Source organism: Gadus morhua, chromosome 8 (assembly GCF_902167405.1).
Source record: "Gadus morhua chromosome 8, gadMor3.0, whole genome shotgun sequence".
Taxonomy (NCBI): domain Eukaryota; kingdom Metazoa; phylum Chordata; class Actinopteri; order Gadiformes; family Gadidae; genus Gadus; species Gadus morhua.
The window spans coordinates 29,356,194-29,374,665 of record NC_044055.1 but is presented as its reverse complement, the minus strand read 5'-3'; the positions used below and the strand labels follow the sequence as shown (position 1 = coordinate 29,374,665).

Below are 18,472 nucleotides of genomic sequence, written 5' to 3'. Positions count from 1 at the left end.
ATCTAGATTTAGATTAAGGATTAATATTTATATATAGCGATTTCGATTCATACGATTTAGCTACAAATTAAGCATTCAATTACATTTTAGATTTAGATATAAGATTTCGATTTCGATTTAAGGAACAAGTGAAGCAAATTTTTCTTTTTCTTTCTTTCTTTCTTTCTTTCTTTCTTTCTTTCTTTCTTTCTTTCTTTCTTTCTTTCTTTCTTTCTTTCTTTCTTATTCTATGCAAACTTTGGGACCTATCTCCTTCCTCAAATTTTCACCTGGGGACTACTGAATATCCAACAGCTTGGAATCGCGCGCTTCCTTTCAGATTTTTTAAATATTTTATGCTTTTTAAGATATTCTACTATTAAAACTAATATCATTTTTTTCACATGGGAGTCAATGACTCCCTAGTCCCTACCATCTAACAAATCTAACAAATCTACACACATTTAACAAATCTACACACTTGTATCTTCAATAATAACTAAACGGAATTTCGATTCATTTAAACTTTCTTCAGAATCACAGTTTTAGTTTTATACAGGCTTCGTTTTCAGTTGGTCTCACTGTTTACGTTGACGCTGGAGCGTGAGGACGTTCAGTATTGTTGCCAGATTGAGCAGGTTTGCCCGCCAGATTGGGCTGTTTTTCCCGCTCTATTGGGCTACTTTTAATCACGCACCGGCTCGCTATTCTCTCTAGCACACGCACACGCACACACGCGAACACAGAGACACACACACACGCACACACGCACGCACACGCACACGCACACGCACACACACACACACACACACACACACACACACACACACACACACACACACACACACACACACACACACACACACACACACACACACACACACACACACACCAGCAGTGCAGGGCAATACATTTGACCTTTCAGATTATTCCGTTCAATTCATTTTACATTTCTGCATTTTTTTTAGCAATGCTTTGCATTTTTCAATCATCTGTCACTTTATTTGTTTATTTGTCCAACCATTAACATTTTCTTAAATGGTGTGCATGTTTACATTGGTTACTCCATTAAGACTTTTGAATTTTTGTTCAAATCCCTTCACTTGATTTAAGCCATTTATCGTTTCTTTATGTCTTAATCTTTGTGGCTTTATTAAAAAAATATTTTCAACCTCACTTTGCACTACAGCACTGACCGCATTTTCTTCAGGAAATGCAATTTCTAGTTTTATTTTGTCCTTGTCACGTCAGACTGTGGCATGTAGATAAATGTAACTTCGCTCTTCTTTAAGGCTTTAATCATCACTTCGTATTTTCTCATGTCGAAAATTGATGTTACGTAAGACAACGTGGGAAAAGTTTCTCGAATAAGCCTCGGGAAGACCTCCTTTGCTAAGTGTCTTAGCATAATCCTGATGCATCAGTCCGGTGAAGTCCGAGCAGCAGTCACCACCTGCAGCCCGGTCCCGGGTTAGAGATGGAGCGTAGCTGAACAGATCCAGTCATGACCACCACGATGAGATACAGTGCGGGTGTCGGCGTGTTTTGGTTGATTTACGCTGGTAGGCCTTTTACTTTGAACAAATCCAAAAATATATATTAGCTAACTTGGTTATTTTTTATGTTTTTTTTCTAAGGTGTCTTACAATTGAGCCCAATCGTTATTTAAAGTCGATTGAGTCTCATAATTTTCTGGTGTGTTGTAGGCTATGAATACAATTTTACTAGGTAACATGTTACAAGGTAGCTATTTCAAAAAGTATTTGAATGAATCCACAATATTGCAATTGGTAAATATCTCAAAAAAATATTATGAACTAATGCAACCAAATCAGTCTGACGTTTCTTTTCAGATTATACAATTCCCCCTATTGCATAACTACTGTTTAATTTGGAGATAACATAGTTATCAATCTTACAATTCATAAATATTTTTGTGTAATTATCTACAGACATTCTCCTCACAATGATTTCAAGGGTTGAATAAATATATTTCATTTCAAGAAAAAGTATAAAGAAAGCTGGTTGCATGCTAGACGTTTAACCAAATTAAAACCGTGCTTATAATCCTGTAGTTGTATTCGTTTATGGTAAGTTATTGTGTATGGCTCTTGATTCTTATTTTCTCATGTTACACTAAACATTGGTTGAGTATCTGTAATTTATAGCCCACATATTTATATTGTCTATTTATGTTTTGAGTTAGGGGCAGGCAAAGTAAGAATCAATATCTTCCTCCTCTTCTTTGATATTTAATTGGTTGTGTTTAGATGTTGAATAACTTTTTCTTCGAAAAAATATTTGAGTTGCACATTACCATGAGCATAACAAATGAAAATAATGAAATGTTTGCAACTCGTAATGAATGTATTTCTGAATGTTTCTTTAATAACTGATTTTCTTTAAACCCTTGTGCTCCCCTCGTAAGGCCTTCTCTGTGAGGAGGATATTGGTGTGTGTGAGCAGCAGCCATGCCAAAATGGTGGCGTCTGCCAGCGACAAAGCAGTGGCTTCAGATGCCTTTGCTCCCAGAGCAGCCAAAACGGCCGGCTGTACGGCGGCGAGACCTGCGCAGACGCGCTCTCCGGCTGCGACGACCACCGCTGCGAGAATGGAGGAATATGCTGGCCCCTGCTGGTCCAGGACCAGCACACATACTGGTGTGGCTGCCTGGCGGGCTTCTCCGGGACCCGCTGCCAGACCCCTACCGCCTTCTCCTTCCAGGGGAGTGGAGGCTTCCTGCGAGTAGAGACCCCGGTCCGAGGGGCCCCACTGCGGCTGGCCTTCAGCTTCAGGACACGGGGGCTCGCCGGCACCCTCCTGCAGCGCAGAGTGGACCACCTGCTGCTCACAGTGGAGCTGCTCAGTGGCCAGCTGCGCATCAGCGGCCGCAGAGGTCAAGGGTTAAACACCACGCTGGTCCAGGAGCTCCAGGGGAACGTTTCAGATGGCGAGTGGCACGCGGTGGAGGCCTCTCTGAGCGCAGGGGGCAGCTGGATCCGACTGCTCTGTGCAGGGGGTTGTTGTGATGGTGAGGGTGGTTTTGATGAGAGTGGTGGTGGTGGAGGTGCTGGTGGTGGTGGAGATGGTGGTGCTGGTGGTGTTGGTGGTGGTGAGGATGGTGGTGGTGCTGGTGGTGGTGGTGGAGGTGGTGGGGGTGGTGGTGGTGGTGGTGGAGGTGGTGGTGGTGGTGGTGGTGGTGGTGGTGAGGATGGTGATGCTGTAGGTGGTGGTGTCGTTGGAGGTTGTGATGGTGGTGGTGGTGGTGGTGATATTATAAGTGGTGATTGTGGGGACGTAGTTGGAGGTGGTGGTGATGGAGGTGGTTTGGATGGGGGTGGGAGTGGTGGTGGGGAGCTGCAGACCACCGGCTGCGGGGGCAAGGCCCTGGTTTGCCTGGTGGTCTTGGCCCAGCGTGCCAGATCCTCTTCCTGGGGGCCCCGGGTCTGACCCCGGGCGTTGGGGAGGAGGCCCCGGCAGCGTTCCGGGGCTGCTTCCGGGACGTGGTGGTGGACTCCGAGCTGGTGCTGCCCAGGGGTCCGGGGCCGGAGGCTGAAGAGATCCAGGTGAACGTCACCATGGGATGCACTGATGAGGACCTGTGTGGGGGGGCCCCATGCGGGGGCCGGGGCCGCTGTGTGGCCGAGGGGTGGAGGGACTACAGGTGTGTGTGCCACAGACCCTACCAGGGGGCGGACTGCCAAAGGGGTGAGTACGAGGCCATGGTAGACATATTTGTAAGGCGTAAATAAATACATTAAGTTGATGCTTTTTATTTGGTTGACTGTGAAATATGAAGCACGGGGCCTTAATCACCATGGACCATCTTTGTTCAAGCTAACGCTAGCTGGGTGGGGAAATGCAGAAGATGGACACTAGGTGAGGAAGGTCAATGGCTCTGATCCTGTCCAGCTCGGTACAGCAGTATAACACTGCCAGAAAGGGGGTTCGATTCCCAATAGGGGCCACTCATGCTGAAAAAGTATTGCTTGTCCGATGTGTAAAAGTATCCATCAGACGTCAGATATACCGTAGTCATCGTTTTAATGACATGTTTAATCCTAGCTATCTTTGGAGGTTGGACTCAGTATAATGATCTCCTTGGCCACTCTGAGGTCCACAGTCAGACACGTCAGAAACAGCTTCATTGATCCCTGAGTTCAGAGCGGCTTAAGGATCCGGTGGAAATAGAATGGCCAGCTCAGCCAGGGAGGTGTGCAGGAGGGGTTCATCTACCCCGCCCGACGGGGGGATTACCCAGTCATAGTAACCGATTTAACGGATACCTTTACTGCTAATCAGTGTCTTAAGCGCACAACGTAACAATGTGCATGCGCACGCAACACACACGCAAAAACACACACTGATGTAACGATTGTGAATGTGTTTCAACCGATTGTGCACAGAGTACGTCCCGGCCCGGTTTGGAGCGGGCTCCCTGGAGAGTTACAGTGTGTTCTCTCTGGTGGACCCCCCCTCCACCCTGGCATCAGACCAGCAGCCCCCCACCCTGGTCGTGTCCATGTTTGTGCACACCGAGCTCCCCAGCGGCCTGCTGCTGGTCCTGGCCAACAGCAGCAGCCAGTACCTCCGGGTGTGGCTGGAGGAGGGCAGGGTCAAAGTTCAACTAAACGGCCATGAGAGTGTGAGGGGCGAGGACGCTTCCGCAGACGGCCGCTTCCGCCTGCTGACCGTCGAGGTCTGGGACCACGTGGCCGTCCTGACCCAGGCAGGCCACACCCAGGCCTCCGTCAGCATCCGGCCGGTCCAACCTCGCCCTGGGGACAAGGTGTTTATCGGGGGCCTGCCGGACCCCCGGGCCGCAGCCGTGTTTGGGGGCTACTTCAGGGGCTGCGTCCAGGACCTTAGGATCAACGGCCGGCCGCTCCAGGTGTTTCCCCTCCCTGGCTCGGTGCCTGCTGAGTCCCACCGCCTGGAGCAGAGCGTCCACGTGATCCCGGGCTGTGGCAGCGACTGCGCCGTGAGTCCATGAGGGGGATACTTCCTGTTCACCAAGCGGCCGTCTTGGTTCCAACCGCTAGTTGGTTTGGAGCTGAACGAGGTTCCCCACCAGCTAGCATCAGAAACAAGCAGGGGTACAAACTGAGGAAAACGAAGAGTAGCTGTAGGTTTCAGAACACAGGAGCAGGGTTTTATTTATATTAGAGCTGTCAAGCGATTAAAATATTTAATCGTGATTAATCGCATTAATGTCATAGTTAACTCACGATTAACCGCAAATTATTTTTCTATGCTAAATATCCCTTGATTTTTTTGTCCCATAATTCTTCTCATTGTAATTATCTTATCAACATGGCGAAGTGCATCGGCTTGCCTTGTGCAAATGATTTTTTATTGATAACAACATTGGCATATACTGATCAAAACAGGACGATACAAAAAAAAAGCCTATAGTGCATTTAAACGACTGCTTTGAACAAATGTCATTTGAACATAGCAGTCAGGCTACTGCTTCTATGTTTTGAGCCAAAGAAAAAAAAGAACAATTTTTTTTTTTTTTTTTTTTTTAAATAAAACAATTGCGTTAATCGCGCGATAATTTTTTTAACGCCGTTAAAATTGGTTCGCGTTAACGCCGTTAATAACGCGTTTAACTGACAGCTCTAATTTATATATTATAAATTCATTTCTGTATAATTTGTGGTATTTTTATATATCACAAGCGGTGGTCCATAAGTGTTCTCTCTTACCGTGGCAACGGGCAAATCATGCAGAACCTGACCAGCGTCTGCGGAACAGGCAGACGGCGGACAAGGTGTTCCAGGCCCCGCTCACCTGCTCACCTACCCAGCGTCTCCCTGCGCCGCTCCCCCCTTCACGGCGGAGCTCGGTGTATGTGTGTCTAACCAGCAGTGGGTCAATGCTTCATTCATCTGTTCTTGGTTGTTTCCTATTCTCTCCATGTGACCAAGGGGGCACCGTGTCTGAACGGGGGGGTGTGTGACCCCCGGGGGGAGGACTGCAGCTGCCCGCCCGGCGCGGCAGGGAGGCGCTGTGAAGAGGTGAGATGGTGTGAGTTGTCCCCCTGCCCCTCCTCGGCCGTCTGCGCGTCGCTCCCACACGGCTTCCAGTGTGAGTCTGCATCCCACTCTGACCCCAACCCTTCCTCACTGTTTCTACCTCAGCGTCTCTAAACAACAACGACAAAGCAACAACAGCACAAGGGTGGTGATGAAGGGGTGGTGAGAAGGGATGAGGTGTGGTAAACAAAGTCTCAGGGGGAATAGGAACATCCATCCCAGTAGGGAAATTCAGCAATATAAATATTGGAATACCTTAGTTTACCCTGAATGCCTCTAAATGCCTCGGGCTGGTTCTGTTTAGATGTGTTTTCGAGTGAAGGCAGTGCGTCTGTGCGTTTGTATGTGTGTGTGTGTGTGTTTGTGCATGTGCAAAGACATCCCACTTTTTAGTATTTATATTTGTTTGTTACCTGCTCTGTCTACCTCTCTCTGCATCTCAGTTGTGCTAAATTATCCATTGCTTTGTCTTTGTAGTTAATCTTTGTTGCTGTTGTCTGCCATCTCAGATACAAATGTCTCCTAACATGACTGAAGACAAATCCCCCCAGTGACAGATTATGTTCCTTCCGCAGGCCTGTCCAACGTGACGCTACGAGCTGGAGCTTTCGGTGGCAACGTTCTCTGTTACCGTGGCAACGGGCACATCACGCGGCCCTTGACAAGCCTGCTCCTCCACCTGCGCACAAGACAGACGGACGCCACCGTGCTCCAGGCACGCCGGGGCTCCACCCCCCTACTCACCGTCTCCCTGCGGGGCTCGCACCTCGCCATGGAGCTGTGGGCAGACGGGGAGGTCGCCGCCGTGTCCGTGCAGAGCGGCGGCCCTGTGGCAGACGGCCGCTGGCACACTGTGGAGCTCCGCATGGAGACGCCTGCCGCCGAGAGGTCGCGGTGGGTGGTGGAGGACGATGGACGGAGGGCGGAGGCGCGGCTGTCAGATGCCGTGGGGGGCAGTTTGGACTTCCTGCGGGAAGGAGTGGACATCCTGCTGGGCGCTGGAAACTCTGGGGAAGGGCTGGACGGGTGCCTAGGCCCCCTGGAGATCGGGGGGATCCCCCTGCCCTTCCACAGAGATGAGGAGCTGAGTCTGCCCCGACCCCAGAAGGAGCAGTTCCTGCTGTGGAAGGTGGAGGCGGACACGTGCTGGGACCACCGCTGCGGCCCCGGGGCCACCTGCCTCAGGGGGGTAGAGGGCTATGGCTGCCTGTGCCCCCGCAACATGACCGGGCCGTACTGCTCGTGAGTCCCCCTTCTGTTGGTCCATGTCCAGAGAGAGGGCGACACACAGCCGAACAAAGAAACAGGCTGAACCCGCCCGCGGTACCAGTTCACTAACGTATCACAACCCATTCTCCACAGGGAGAAACTCCCTGTGATCCCGTGGTACGTGGAGATAAAACCGTAAGTGTTTCTCTCTTACTTGTTGTTTAAGTCTGCTTCATTCAAATGATATCAGTGGGGACAAATAACAAATAACAGAATATTGTGATAGCAGAAACAACTCTTGTGTTGTGTTTGTAGACGTCCTGAGCTGCCGGTGGTTGAGTGCAAGGGGCGCGGGTGGAACTACAGCTGTTTCCACGGGGGCTCGTGTTCAGGAGGGGCCCTGATCTGTCACTGTGCTGCTGGCTTCACAGGACACTGGTATGCCATGCCACGTGTGTAGTCATAACTTCTACATACTGACACAGCAAACGTTTTCAATGGCATCTCTCTCTCTTCACATTCTCGCTCTCCGAGGTGTGAGACGGATGTGGACGAGTGTGCGTCGGACCCCTGCATGCACGGGGGGCTGTGCCTGGACCAGCAGGCCGGCTGGGAGTGTGTGTGCGATCAGAACTACTGGGGCCTCCACTGCCAGATGGATGCCAGTGACTTCCACCTCTACCTCTTCCTTGCTCTGTGGCAGAACTTCCTGCAGCTCTTGTCTTACCAAATGTGGCACCTGGATGAAGTCCCAGAGATAGAGTGGGCCAACCAAGTGGAGGATTAGGGTGCCCCCTTCCCCCTTTGACAGTGCACAATCCAAGCGGATTTATGATCAAAGTCTGCATACATTAAGAACTTTTCGAAAACAAGGTTCCAAGCATAAGTTCAGCAATAACTTAAATAATGGATAGGCTAATGGACCAGCATAGATACATACAACTAGACCGACAGCCGTCATGGGTCGGGTGAGGGTTCCTACGGCGCCGGGGTAGCCCACAGAGGTCATAGGTTACCTGCACTTTCCACAAATGTATCTTCTATACAAATATACCTCCTTCGTAATTCTTGCTCACGTATTAATTAATTGTTTGGCATACTTAACACTGATGAAGGACACATCTTCTTTACGTTCTAAAGAACACCAGAGGTCACTATATCGGAGGATCACCTAAAGTGGCTCTTCCATGCAGACGTATCATGTATAGACAACGGTCAATAATGGTCAGGTGGCAGCATCAGGTTACTAACACACTTGGAAACCACTATGGACCTTTTTGATAGATAATGTCACTATTTCGGTAGCACATAAACACTTTTGAGTCCCAAATCCAGATTTCTTTGGACAGGACTTACAGAAGCAACAAGCCGCGTCTCAAAGCACAATCGAAGCGGGAAGATGATTTTTTAGAAACAATGGAAGAATCTTCTATACTATTGTAGTGGAATGGTCAAACTGCGTGGAATAAAGAGTCATCCGAACTTATAATAACTAGGGTAATATATTTGGGTAATAACGCTACAATAACATACAATCATTCAACAACCATACAACAATCATATAACAAATCATATAAACAGCAATACAATGATCTGAGGCCTAAATGGGAGTTCCCCCTGCGTCTCTCCAAGAGCGCCGCAAGGAGTTCCCAAATGGGAAATCACCCTGCATCCCTCCAAGAAGTCGGCTAGCTGATGTCGGATGAATTTGCCCTTAATTACCCCCTGGGGATAAATAAAGTTTCCTTGAACCTAAAGCCAGGACTTCTTATATTGTTGTCAGGATGCTGAGAGCCGCTCTGTTCCCCAATAAAACGATCCTATTGTTAACCAGATGGTAATCGATTGAAGCTCTGCAGGATGTCAAAGAGGGTTGTGGTGCTGCCCGATCAGCTGGAACCCTGGCCTGTCCAACCTTCCCCTGGGGAGGTCAGGAAAACAGCTTCTAAACTCATACCCCAAAGGGGTACACTGAAGCGTCAACAAAAAGAGAAAATTGATATTTCCCATTCCCCAGTCTTTCTAAAATGCATCACTGTTGGGTTTGTAGGAAAGATACTGGATAGTATATGTGCCTTACAAATACCCTTTCAGCTCTAGCAATTCTGCTGTTGATGCGAGTGTAAAGGGACCAAGGCATTGAAGTATTCTGCCGATAGTAATAATCATTCAGCCTAAACTTTAAAAGTACGACATGAACATCATAAGTTCTTGACATGTAGGACGACATAGAAAAAGTGGTCATTTATTATAAACACATAAGGTTAACAAACATAATACAAATTCTGCATCTTGTGTTTTGGAACAACAAAAAAAATATTCAGTTCCACTCCCAGTCCAACCGATGATCCCAGTATTTTACTACTTTGTGAATGAGAAAGATTGCAGGAATGTAGAATCAGGACCGAAAACAGTAAGAGATCAGGATCCGCGGCACATTTTGGACTGAGGGGAAGAAAGTCAAATGCTGATAAATAAAACACTGTATTCAAGACCATTTAAACCCTTCTGCTACTGAAAAGCGTTGCATTTCAACTGCTCGTTTGTTAAGAGTTTGATGTGAGGATGACAACACAAGCAGTGTTTGACAGACACTACTGTAGCGCAGTCTACTGGTTTGACATTCAAAGACCAGTCACACCCCCCCTTGACTCTGTTTGCGTGTGTGTGTGTTACAGATGAAGCTTTCGTTCACAAAGCTCCTTGTAGATTCTCTTCCTGATGTGTGGTATCTCCTTCTGGGAGAAGTCGAGAGGTTTCCTGAGGGCGAGCCGCTTACAATACTGGGAGGGAGCGAGACCCACAGACACATACACAAACCATCAGGCACCACATAATACAAACCCTTTGACTTCTTATCTTTTTGCATGTACATTGTGAGTCGTGAGGCCAGATTGTACCTCCAAGACAAAAACTCCACAGTCATTCTCATTGTTCTGCTGGGGCGTCTCCTAAAATGGAAAGTAGAGGGTGACATTTGAACATCTCATCCATTAAAGGTCCCATGGCATGCCACCAGGTGTGGTCTGACAAGCCGTTTTGGAAATATGCCCCTTATGACGTCAAAGGTGGGCGCGTCCACCTAGACGTGTGATGGATAGATGAGCAACGTTTGCTAAAGTTCACTGGGTAGGCTGATCTATCAAGGACACATCTAGGTAGCCACGCCCACCTATGATGTCATAAGGGGTGGATTTCCAAAACGGCTTGTACCTAATCACACCACACCTGGTGGCATGCCATGGGACCTTTAACTCACACCCTCCACACCTTCACTTCCAGCAGGGGGCAATACAGAGCTGGAGATAGGGCCAACATTTTTCATCAAGTGACACATTTCTGAAGTTAACATCAAGGTATGCCAACTTTACCTGGTTGGCCGACACCACCCAGCCAGTTTGGAATAGCTCTTGGCTCTTCTCTTTTGCCTCGCTTATCAAGTATTTCAGGATGCCCTGGTGTAAAAATAAATGTATATATATATACTAGAGCTGTCAAGCGATTAAAATATTTAATCGTGATTAATCGCATTAATGTCATAGTTAACTCTAATTAATCGCAAATTATTTTTCTATGCTAAATATCCCTTGATTTTTTTGTCCCATAATTCTTCTCATTTTAATTCTCTTATCAACATGGTGAAGTGCATCGGCTTGCATTGTGCAAATGATTTTTTATTGATAACAACATTGGCATATACACTGATCAAAACAGGACGATACAAAAAAAGAGCCTATAGTGCAATTAAACGACTGCTTTGAACAAATGTAATTTGAACATAGCAGTCAGGCTACTGCTTCTTTGTTTTGAGCCAAAAAAAAAAAAAAAAAAAAGTTTTTTTTTTTTTTTTTATAAAATAATTGCGTTAATCGCGCGATAAAAAATTTAACGCTGTTAAATTTGGTTTGCGTTAATGCCGTTAATACCGCGTTTAACTGACAGCTCTAATATATACACATGAATGAATGAATCATGTTTTTATTGGGTTAACCCACTGATGTTTTGCTGCTGGTGCGTTTTGTGCAGACCAACAGGCCTTTCAGACATTAACTCCGAATCATCTGTGGGGAATCTGGTTTGATGATGATCCGGATTCGCCCTTTCACTCATGCAGCACACAGCCGGAGATAAACCGCATCAGACACATCCTGGAGACCCTCAATATACTTCAGGCGAGGGGTGACGCATGGGCAGAGCGCGTAGGAGGAGGACGTGTAAGTATGCAGCGGTAGTCAGTGTTTTGTTTACATCAGGTTGAAGGTTGCAGGTGAGGCCAACCCCGTAATAATGCTGACTCTTTTTGCGGCGGTATCAATGCTGCATTTATTCAGATGTATCCGCAATATCAACAGAAGAGTGGAAAGCAGATAGAAGTTGGAAGGCAAAATACAGACAAGAAGAGAAAAGTAAGAAGCACCGCTCCTGGTTGCAGTCCCACGATGAAACGTTACTAACACGTCACCAACACGCCTACCCGCTCCTTGGGAATTCTCCCGCTCTCTGGGCTTTACGTGAGGGGCCTGGCCGGGTAATCTCTGAAGGGGCGGATTGGAACATTTGCGTTCCATCATACAGCCCCTCTGGGTCCAGTGGGGAGGATGTGTGTAAGGGGTTAGGGGAACTCTTTACCAGCGTGACCTCTGGGAGAGCGGTGAACTCCGAGTCATAGAGCCGGATGCTCCGGTGCTCCGGGTCGACCGCCACCAGAGACCAGTGTACCTCCAGGTGAACCGGCACCAGCAGCAGCTGCTTGGAGAACAGGTCGACCTGCGGAGAGCCAGAGTGGGTGTGACGGGCCAGGGGTGTGGGGAGAGAGAAAAGGCATCAACAGCGGAAATGGGAGCAGAACTGGAGGTTAACGGGTTGTATTCACCGGGTCCAACGGTGAAGTTTGTCCCTTGGGCAGAACTCCAAGTTGGGGAGACGGTGTTGTTCAGCAGGTCTGCACTCAATAAGTCAAATGTCCACAGTGTATTAGAGCTGAAAACTACAGCCATCTCGTGTGGGAAATTATTTGAATTCAAAGGATTATAAATAAATTCCTAAAGATAATAATCCAATCCATCACTTGGGATATTAAAAAGGGTATGTCCCTTCCTCCTCTCTACCTCTACCACGACATCACCATGTTTCTCCACAACCCAATGGGACTCACAGATGGGGCTTTCACACCAAAAAGAACCAAGAGCCAGTTCCGGGCTGGTGCTAGGGCCAGTTCCAAACAGGTTCCAGCCTTATCCCAGTTAAGAACCAGTTGGTTTCACACCGGCCAGAGCCAGCCATGGAGCCGGTGTGAGCAATGTCATGACGTCACTGCAAACGTCTCCGCTTTCCCAGCAACCCTCCCGCCCTGCCGGAACTGTACAATAAGAAGAAGAACCCTCGCGCCAGTTTCAAACACAACAACAACAATTTCGTCTTCGATTCAATCCGTGTATGGTTCGTTCTTTGAATATTCCGATTTAAAACAAAATCAGAAAAAACAATTAACAGTCGTTTTTTGGTTTTTCTGATTTGGTTTTGAAGCCGAAAAAGGGCAAAAGGAATATACAAATAAACGGTATTTTTCTGTTTTTTAAATCAAAACGGGAAAACTGAATAATGCAGTTGCTTGTTTTGTTTGCGTGATAATTTGATAAAACCGCAATGAATGCCGGAAAAAGGGCACGCGGATTTAAAGAAAATACATATAAAGACATTTCAGACGTTCCATCGAGTCTCTCGCATTCTACAATGGCCAGCTTTATTGTTTTCCGTGGGAGCCGGCGACTTAGTCTGCGAGAGAATGATCTGAAACTAAATCGGAAACTAGATTTCTTCTTCGAAGGCTGTGCTCCACACAGAACCTCCTCACCGTCATAACGGAGCACTTCGGGGCACCAGATTGCTTTAGAGCGGTACTGATCGCGTCGTGTGTCTTTCCAGTGTCAAATAGTTCACGAATAAAATCACCATAAGGTTCATTGCGGCCATAACTAAGGCTAAATATAATTAGACAGTCTATTGCTGGTTTAGGTGGTTGGCTCTTTTTTCTTCGCTGCTTTTTGCCTTCTGGTGTAGCCTATAACTATAAATGTATCTATTTTAGTTTTTCTGTTTCGGGTTTAAAAAACCAACACACAAACACAAATAAAATGCAGATTATTTGTTTACTCCTTTTGCCCTTTTTCCGATTCAAAACCAAATCAGAAAAAAACAAAAAACGACTGTTTTGAATCGGAATATTCAAAGAACGAAGCATACACGGATTCACGTCCATTGTTTACTTCGGTGTTTTAAAAATGCCGGTCTTTGTTGGTCTTCCTGTTTATGAAGGTACGGATAACCCCGCCCCCTGCCCCCGGCGTAAAAGTGGTTCTAGTTCTAGCCCAGCTCAAAATTTGGGCTGGAGTTGAACCGGTTTTTAGAGGCCGGAGCCGGTTCTTTGGCGGTGTGAAACCAAAACACTGGCCCTCGCTCCGAACTGGCCCGGAACCGGCTCAGATTTTGCGGCGGTGTGAAAGGCCCAAGAGAGGAGAAGCCCACAGTGGTTGGGTTGTGGTAGAGGACTTATATCCCAGGACAATGCATCACATGTTTGGGAACAGCAGTGATAGAGACATTTCATGACCGATAGATGGCTGGTTGGTGAGTGTATATATATACAGTGGAAGCCAACTGATGTGCTGGTTTAAAACTGACCTGTTTTGTCCATCGCCTCACCCCCTCATAGCCTTTCATCTCTAGTTGATGGTGAAAGAAGCTGTTCAGAAAATGGACCTAATAGAGGGAGGGACAGCCTTAATGCAATGCCATTATGGTCGGAGGAAAACCAAGTAAAAGGTGTTGAAAGTGATAAAACAACCTTGTTATCCGTAGACTCCATAATCAGCTCCCCGTACATGTTGATGACCTGGAGAGGAACAAAAGTTGGAGAGATGCGGAATGAGTTCAACTCCAACCAGACAGAGAGCTACACCTAAGGCCCACAGCGGGTCAGACTAGGGCTGGGTGGTGCTGGTGGAGGGCGGAGCGGACTACCTGGTGAAGAGCGGAGCGGACTACCTGGTGAAGAGCGGAGCGGACTACCTGGTGAAGAGCGGAGCGGACTACCTGGTAAAGAGCGGAGCGGACTACCTGGTGAAGAGCGGAGCGGACTACCTGGTGAAGAGCGGAGCGGACTACCTGGTGAAGAGCGGAGCGGACTACCTGGTGAAGAGCGGAGCGGACTACCTGGTGAATAGCGGAGCGGACTACCTGGTAAAGAGCGGCGCGGACTACCTAGTGAAGAGCGGAGCGGACTACCTGGTGAAGAGCGGGGCGGACTACCTGGTGAAGAGCGGGGCGGACTACCTGGTGAAGAGCGGAGCGGACTACCTGGTGAAGAGCGGCGCGGACTACTTGGTGAAGAGCGGAGCGGACTACCTGGTGAAGAGCGGCGCGGACTACTTGGTGAAGAGCGGAGCGGACTACCTGGTGAAGAGCGGCGCGGACTACTTGGTGAAGAGCGGAGCGGACTACCTGGTGAAGAGCGGCGCGGACTACTTGGTGAAGAGCGGAGTGGACTACCTGGTGAAGAGCGGAGCGGACTACCTGGTGGATGTGGAGCGGAATACCTGGTAGAGGTGGAGCGGACTACTTGATGGAGGTGGAGCAGACTACCTGGTCGTTGATCCAGTTCTGGTGGGCCAGCGTCGCCAGGTCCTCCAGCATCAGACTGTGTTTTCTGTAGACCACTCTGAAGCAGGGAGACGTTGTTCTGACTACAGTAGCGCTGTACTTTTTCACCAGGGAGATGACTAGATTCCTGGAGAGAGAATATATGTTGCTTACCACCATCTTACGTTCCTTTAACACAACAGAGTGGTTTGTTCCACTTACACTAGTTACCAACAATGATTAGATACGAGCTACTTTCAGCTCCTACTTTATCAATCTGCTCTGAGCATATTGTTTTTTGCGTTTAAGGAAATATCTGGTCAATTGGTGTATTTGATAATTGTTAATGTTCGATTTGTAGCGCATTGAAAATGAATGCACAGCCTTCAAATATTGACTAATCAAGATGAAGTATTCTACAATGCTGTGGTATAAAAGCAGGATAAAACATGGTTTAACACACACACACACACACACACACACACACACACACACACACACACACACACACACACACACACACACACACACACACACACACACACACACACACACACACACACACACACACACAATATCGTCATCTGAAGCTGTGATTTCTAACCAGGAGTGTGTGAGCCGATTCCAGGTAGATTTGTTTTAAAAAAACAATTTAAATTACAATTTGTGGGATATTTACGTTGATAGTCGCTGACATTAAAACCAGAAATAGAAGAACGACTCCAACTTCCTCAATTTTGAACCTTGAGTACCTTAAAACAATAATAACGTTGCTAAACAAAAGTATAGTTATATTATAATACGAGTCCACAGGAAAACATCTGTGGTTTGGCGTTGCAAAGGGTTACTGCAGCCTCACTGGTTGTGGCTGTGACACAACAAAGGCTGGGTAAAGTACACTGGAAGAGCCTCAAAACTAACAAGGGTTGGTTGGTGTAGAACGTTGCACATTATTGACACATAATTGGCAGATTGCTCAACCACTTGACTTATTTGGAGACGTTGGTGGAGGTGTTTGATTATATATATAAATAGCGCCATTGAGGGGAAGGGGGGGGATTCCATTCTTGATATGAATTATTGAAGGCGGTGTATGAATTGTAGGCCTCAAGCATTCATTTGGTTCCAGTTTGATCAATTATTTTCATTGACGTAGCAGTCGCCTTAATCAAAAGCAATTTACAGGGAATTATGACACGTAGCTTGCTATAGCCTAGGTATCCCGGCTGCATACCAATCATGCAATGATAGGCTATTCTGGTTTATTCTTTCAGGCGCTCCCAGCTCTTCAAGATAAGATCTCAGGGGAATGGGAACCCCAGTGACGGCCCTTGTGTGTACTTTACAGACCCACGTGAGCGCACATACCTTTTTCTGTCATCCAAATCATGCGCCCTCAAGCTTCGGACAATGTCACACGATTGCAGTGGGATCAAACTCCCGTAGACTTTAGAAAAGCCGTCGAGAAACTCTAAAAAAGAAAAGAAAAATTAAGACAAAATACTCATGATGATCCAAATTATATACAAAGAGCCATGTGAAGAGTTGGAATCTCAGTACTTACCCATAATGGTCAAGCTCAAAGCCTTGTGGGGGACAACAGGTTGCAGATGGCTGTCAGACGACACCCCAAGCCCTGGCAGGCTCTGACAGACAGGGCTTGGGCTGGTTCTGGTGCTAGTCTTTCCCTCCGTCACCAGCTCTGCACCCAGAGGGGTACAGGTTTCCTGCGGACAGACAGGATCCCTCCAAGGCTCCTGATGGACAGCAATCCTCATATTTTTGTCAGTGCACCCTACCCCACTCCCCTGCCTCTTTGTAGAGCCGCCGCTGTCCGGGGTCTGAGGGCGGTTGGTGGAGTTCGAGGTGGATGCTAAAGCAGGTTGACACACTTCTCCACCACTTCCTTTAAGTTCCCCACCGTCCAAAACACCTGATGTTTCCCCGTTCTCTTTCTCTGGCGGGGTTTCTGAAATGTTTCTGTCCCTGCCTACTTCTCCTTGTATTTCCAAACTGATTTTGACATCGCCTTGGCGGTTGCAGAAGGAGCTGGAATGGACCGGACGTCTTTTGTGTTTGACGCCATTTCTCTGCGTGAAAAAGAAACAAGATTTTGCTCTTACTCGCCGACGCCACATCCAAAACCTCCGTATGGAGAACCAGCGTTTCTTGCTGAGCTCAAGGTTGTGTGCCAGCCCCTTGGTGGAACCATGCGGTCGCTTGCTTTCACCTGTTCGGTCATGCATCTCCAGACGAAGTTTACCCATTGGTGCAATCTAAGAGTGTGATCACGTTGAGTAGGGGGACTCCTTGGGATCAAGGTAGAAGCCTACATACATAGGCCTATAGTTCAAAAGGTATGTTCCAGCTTTTTATTGTTGTCTTTTGCCTGTAAGATGCAAGTAACAGCATGTCTATTAATACAGTTTCAGGTTTGCTTTTACCTCTAGTTTTAATATAGAGAATATTTTGCCTCGAGGTTATACATTCTGTAATAGATAAATAGATTTATTTCAGAGTGGGAGGGTTGCTTTTAACAGCAAATAAAAATAGACATTAAAGTAAGTAGACTACAAACTTTAATGTGCGTCCAGCACGGAAACACATTTGCAGTTTAGCCACCAACATGCATTATACAAAGGAAATTATACAAAGTTATACCATCGTATCAGGTCATCCAACACGTGTAAATTGAATAATCGTGTATAAATGTTGGTTTGTTTAAAGGTCTGTAGTAAGCAGAGTTGACTGGCATAAGGCATGCGCTTGACACGTTTACTACAAATAGACATAACAAAATCCACAATTAACCTAGTAAGTCCATCCAATGAAAGATTAGATGGTTTTGCACAATGTAATAACGTAATCAAACTTTTACCATTGACAGAACATCACGCCGCAGCTGTGCGATAAAAACACTGCAGTGCCATGCTGTCGCTTATCAAACGCGTCACGATTGGTCTGGCCCCACCAATGAGAAGGGCCTATCTGGCCTAACCAATGAGAAGGGCCTATCTGGCCCATCCAATGAGAAGGGCCTATCTGCGAGTTGTCCAGACTCTGGCTGTTTCCCAAAGTGAAGGCTGCAGCCTTGCTAGGACGCGTCCTTGCTAGTCGCGTCCTTGCTAGTCGCGTCCTATGGAGATGAGACTAGAGTGCTAGCTCGAGTGCTTCCTAGCGTTTGTAACGTCGGACTTTGGGAACGACTTGGTAGTGTGGAAGCGCTTCCGCTTCCGCTTTTTAATACTGCGTGTCCGCTTGTAAACACATGTGCGCTTATGAATAAAACATGGCAGCAATCAAGCTGATCGATATTTATTTGACTTTTGTCTGTTATGAATGCGGTCATGTCTCCTTCGCATGGAGCCTCTTTGGGGAAGTCACAAAAGCTTTGTTGTGGTTGATCGAATTGTCTTTATTAAAAGGAAAATCCATTCAATTTTTATAAAACTAAGTGAAATTGTCTGAGAACTTAATTCATGCATCACATTTACAGTACGGTTGATTACTATTATGCAGGGGGAAAAAGACAAAGAAAGAGACGATAAACGTGTATTTATTTGGATATATTATTTAACTGATCTGATTCATTCATTCATATCTAC

The 18,472-nt window shown here is 47.0% G+C and overlaps 2 protein-coding genes across 5 annotated transcripts; one reads left to right on the top strand and one right to left on the bottom strand.

Moving 5' to 3' along the window:
* Positions 1–1,372: 1,372 nt before the first annotated feature.
* Positions 1,373–8,719, top strand: LOC115548972 (protein crumbs homolog 1). Its single transcript, XM_030363931.1, has 9 exons — positions 1,373–1,541; positions 2,408–3,072; positions 3,324–3,687; positions 4,386–4,960; positions 5,913–6,072; positions 6,596–7,262; positions 7,383–7,424; positions 7,545–7,667; positions 7,764–8,719. Exons 1-9 carry the CDS (start codon positions 1,484–1,486, stop codon positions 8,014–8,016), a joined length of 2,907 nt encoding a protein of 968 aa, XP_030219791.1. The 5' UTR covers positions 1,373–1,483; the 3' UTR covers positions 8,017–8,719.
* Positions 8,720–9,350: 631 nt separating this feature from the next.
* On the bottom strand, positions 9,351–17,910 carry LOC115549009 (sentrin-specific protease 5). 4 transcript variants are annotated; one of them, XM_030363985.1, is made up of 10 exons: positions 17,746–17,897; positions 16,432–17,256; positions 16,236–16,338; positions 14,871–15,015; positions 14,074–14,121; positions 13,911–13,988; positions 11,859–11,996; positions 10,601–10,684; positions 10,130–10,180; positions 9,351–10,012 (listed from the first exon to the last, which is right to left on the bottom strand). In XM_030363985.1, exons 2-10 carry the CDS (start codon positions 17,132–17,134, stop codon positions 9,902–9,904), a joined length of 1,461 nt encoding a protein of 486 aa, XP_030219845.1. In that variant the 5' UTR covers positions 17,135–17,256; positions 17,746–17,897; the 3' UTR covers positions 9,351–9,901. The 4 variants fall into 4 exon arrangements, with proteins under 4 accessions (XP_030219845.1, XP_030219846.1, XP_030219847.1 ...); XM_030363986.1 differs by lacking the exons at positions 9,351–10,012; positions 10,130–10,180; positions 10,601–10,684 and adding an exon at positions 11,092–11,764 and having other exon boundaries at positions 16,432–16,957; positions 17,098–17,256; positions 17,746–17,910; XM_030363987.1 differs by lacking the exons at positions 9,351–10,012; positions 10,130–10,180; positions 10,601–10,684 and adding an exon at positions 11,092–11,764 and having other exon boundaries at positions 16,432–16,957; positions 17,746–17,910.
* Positions 17,911–18,472: the final 562 nt, after the last annotated feature.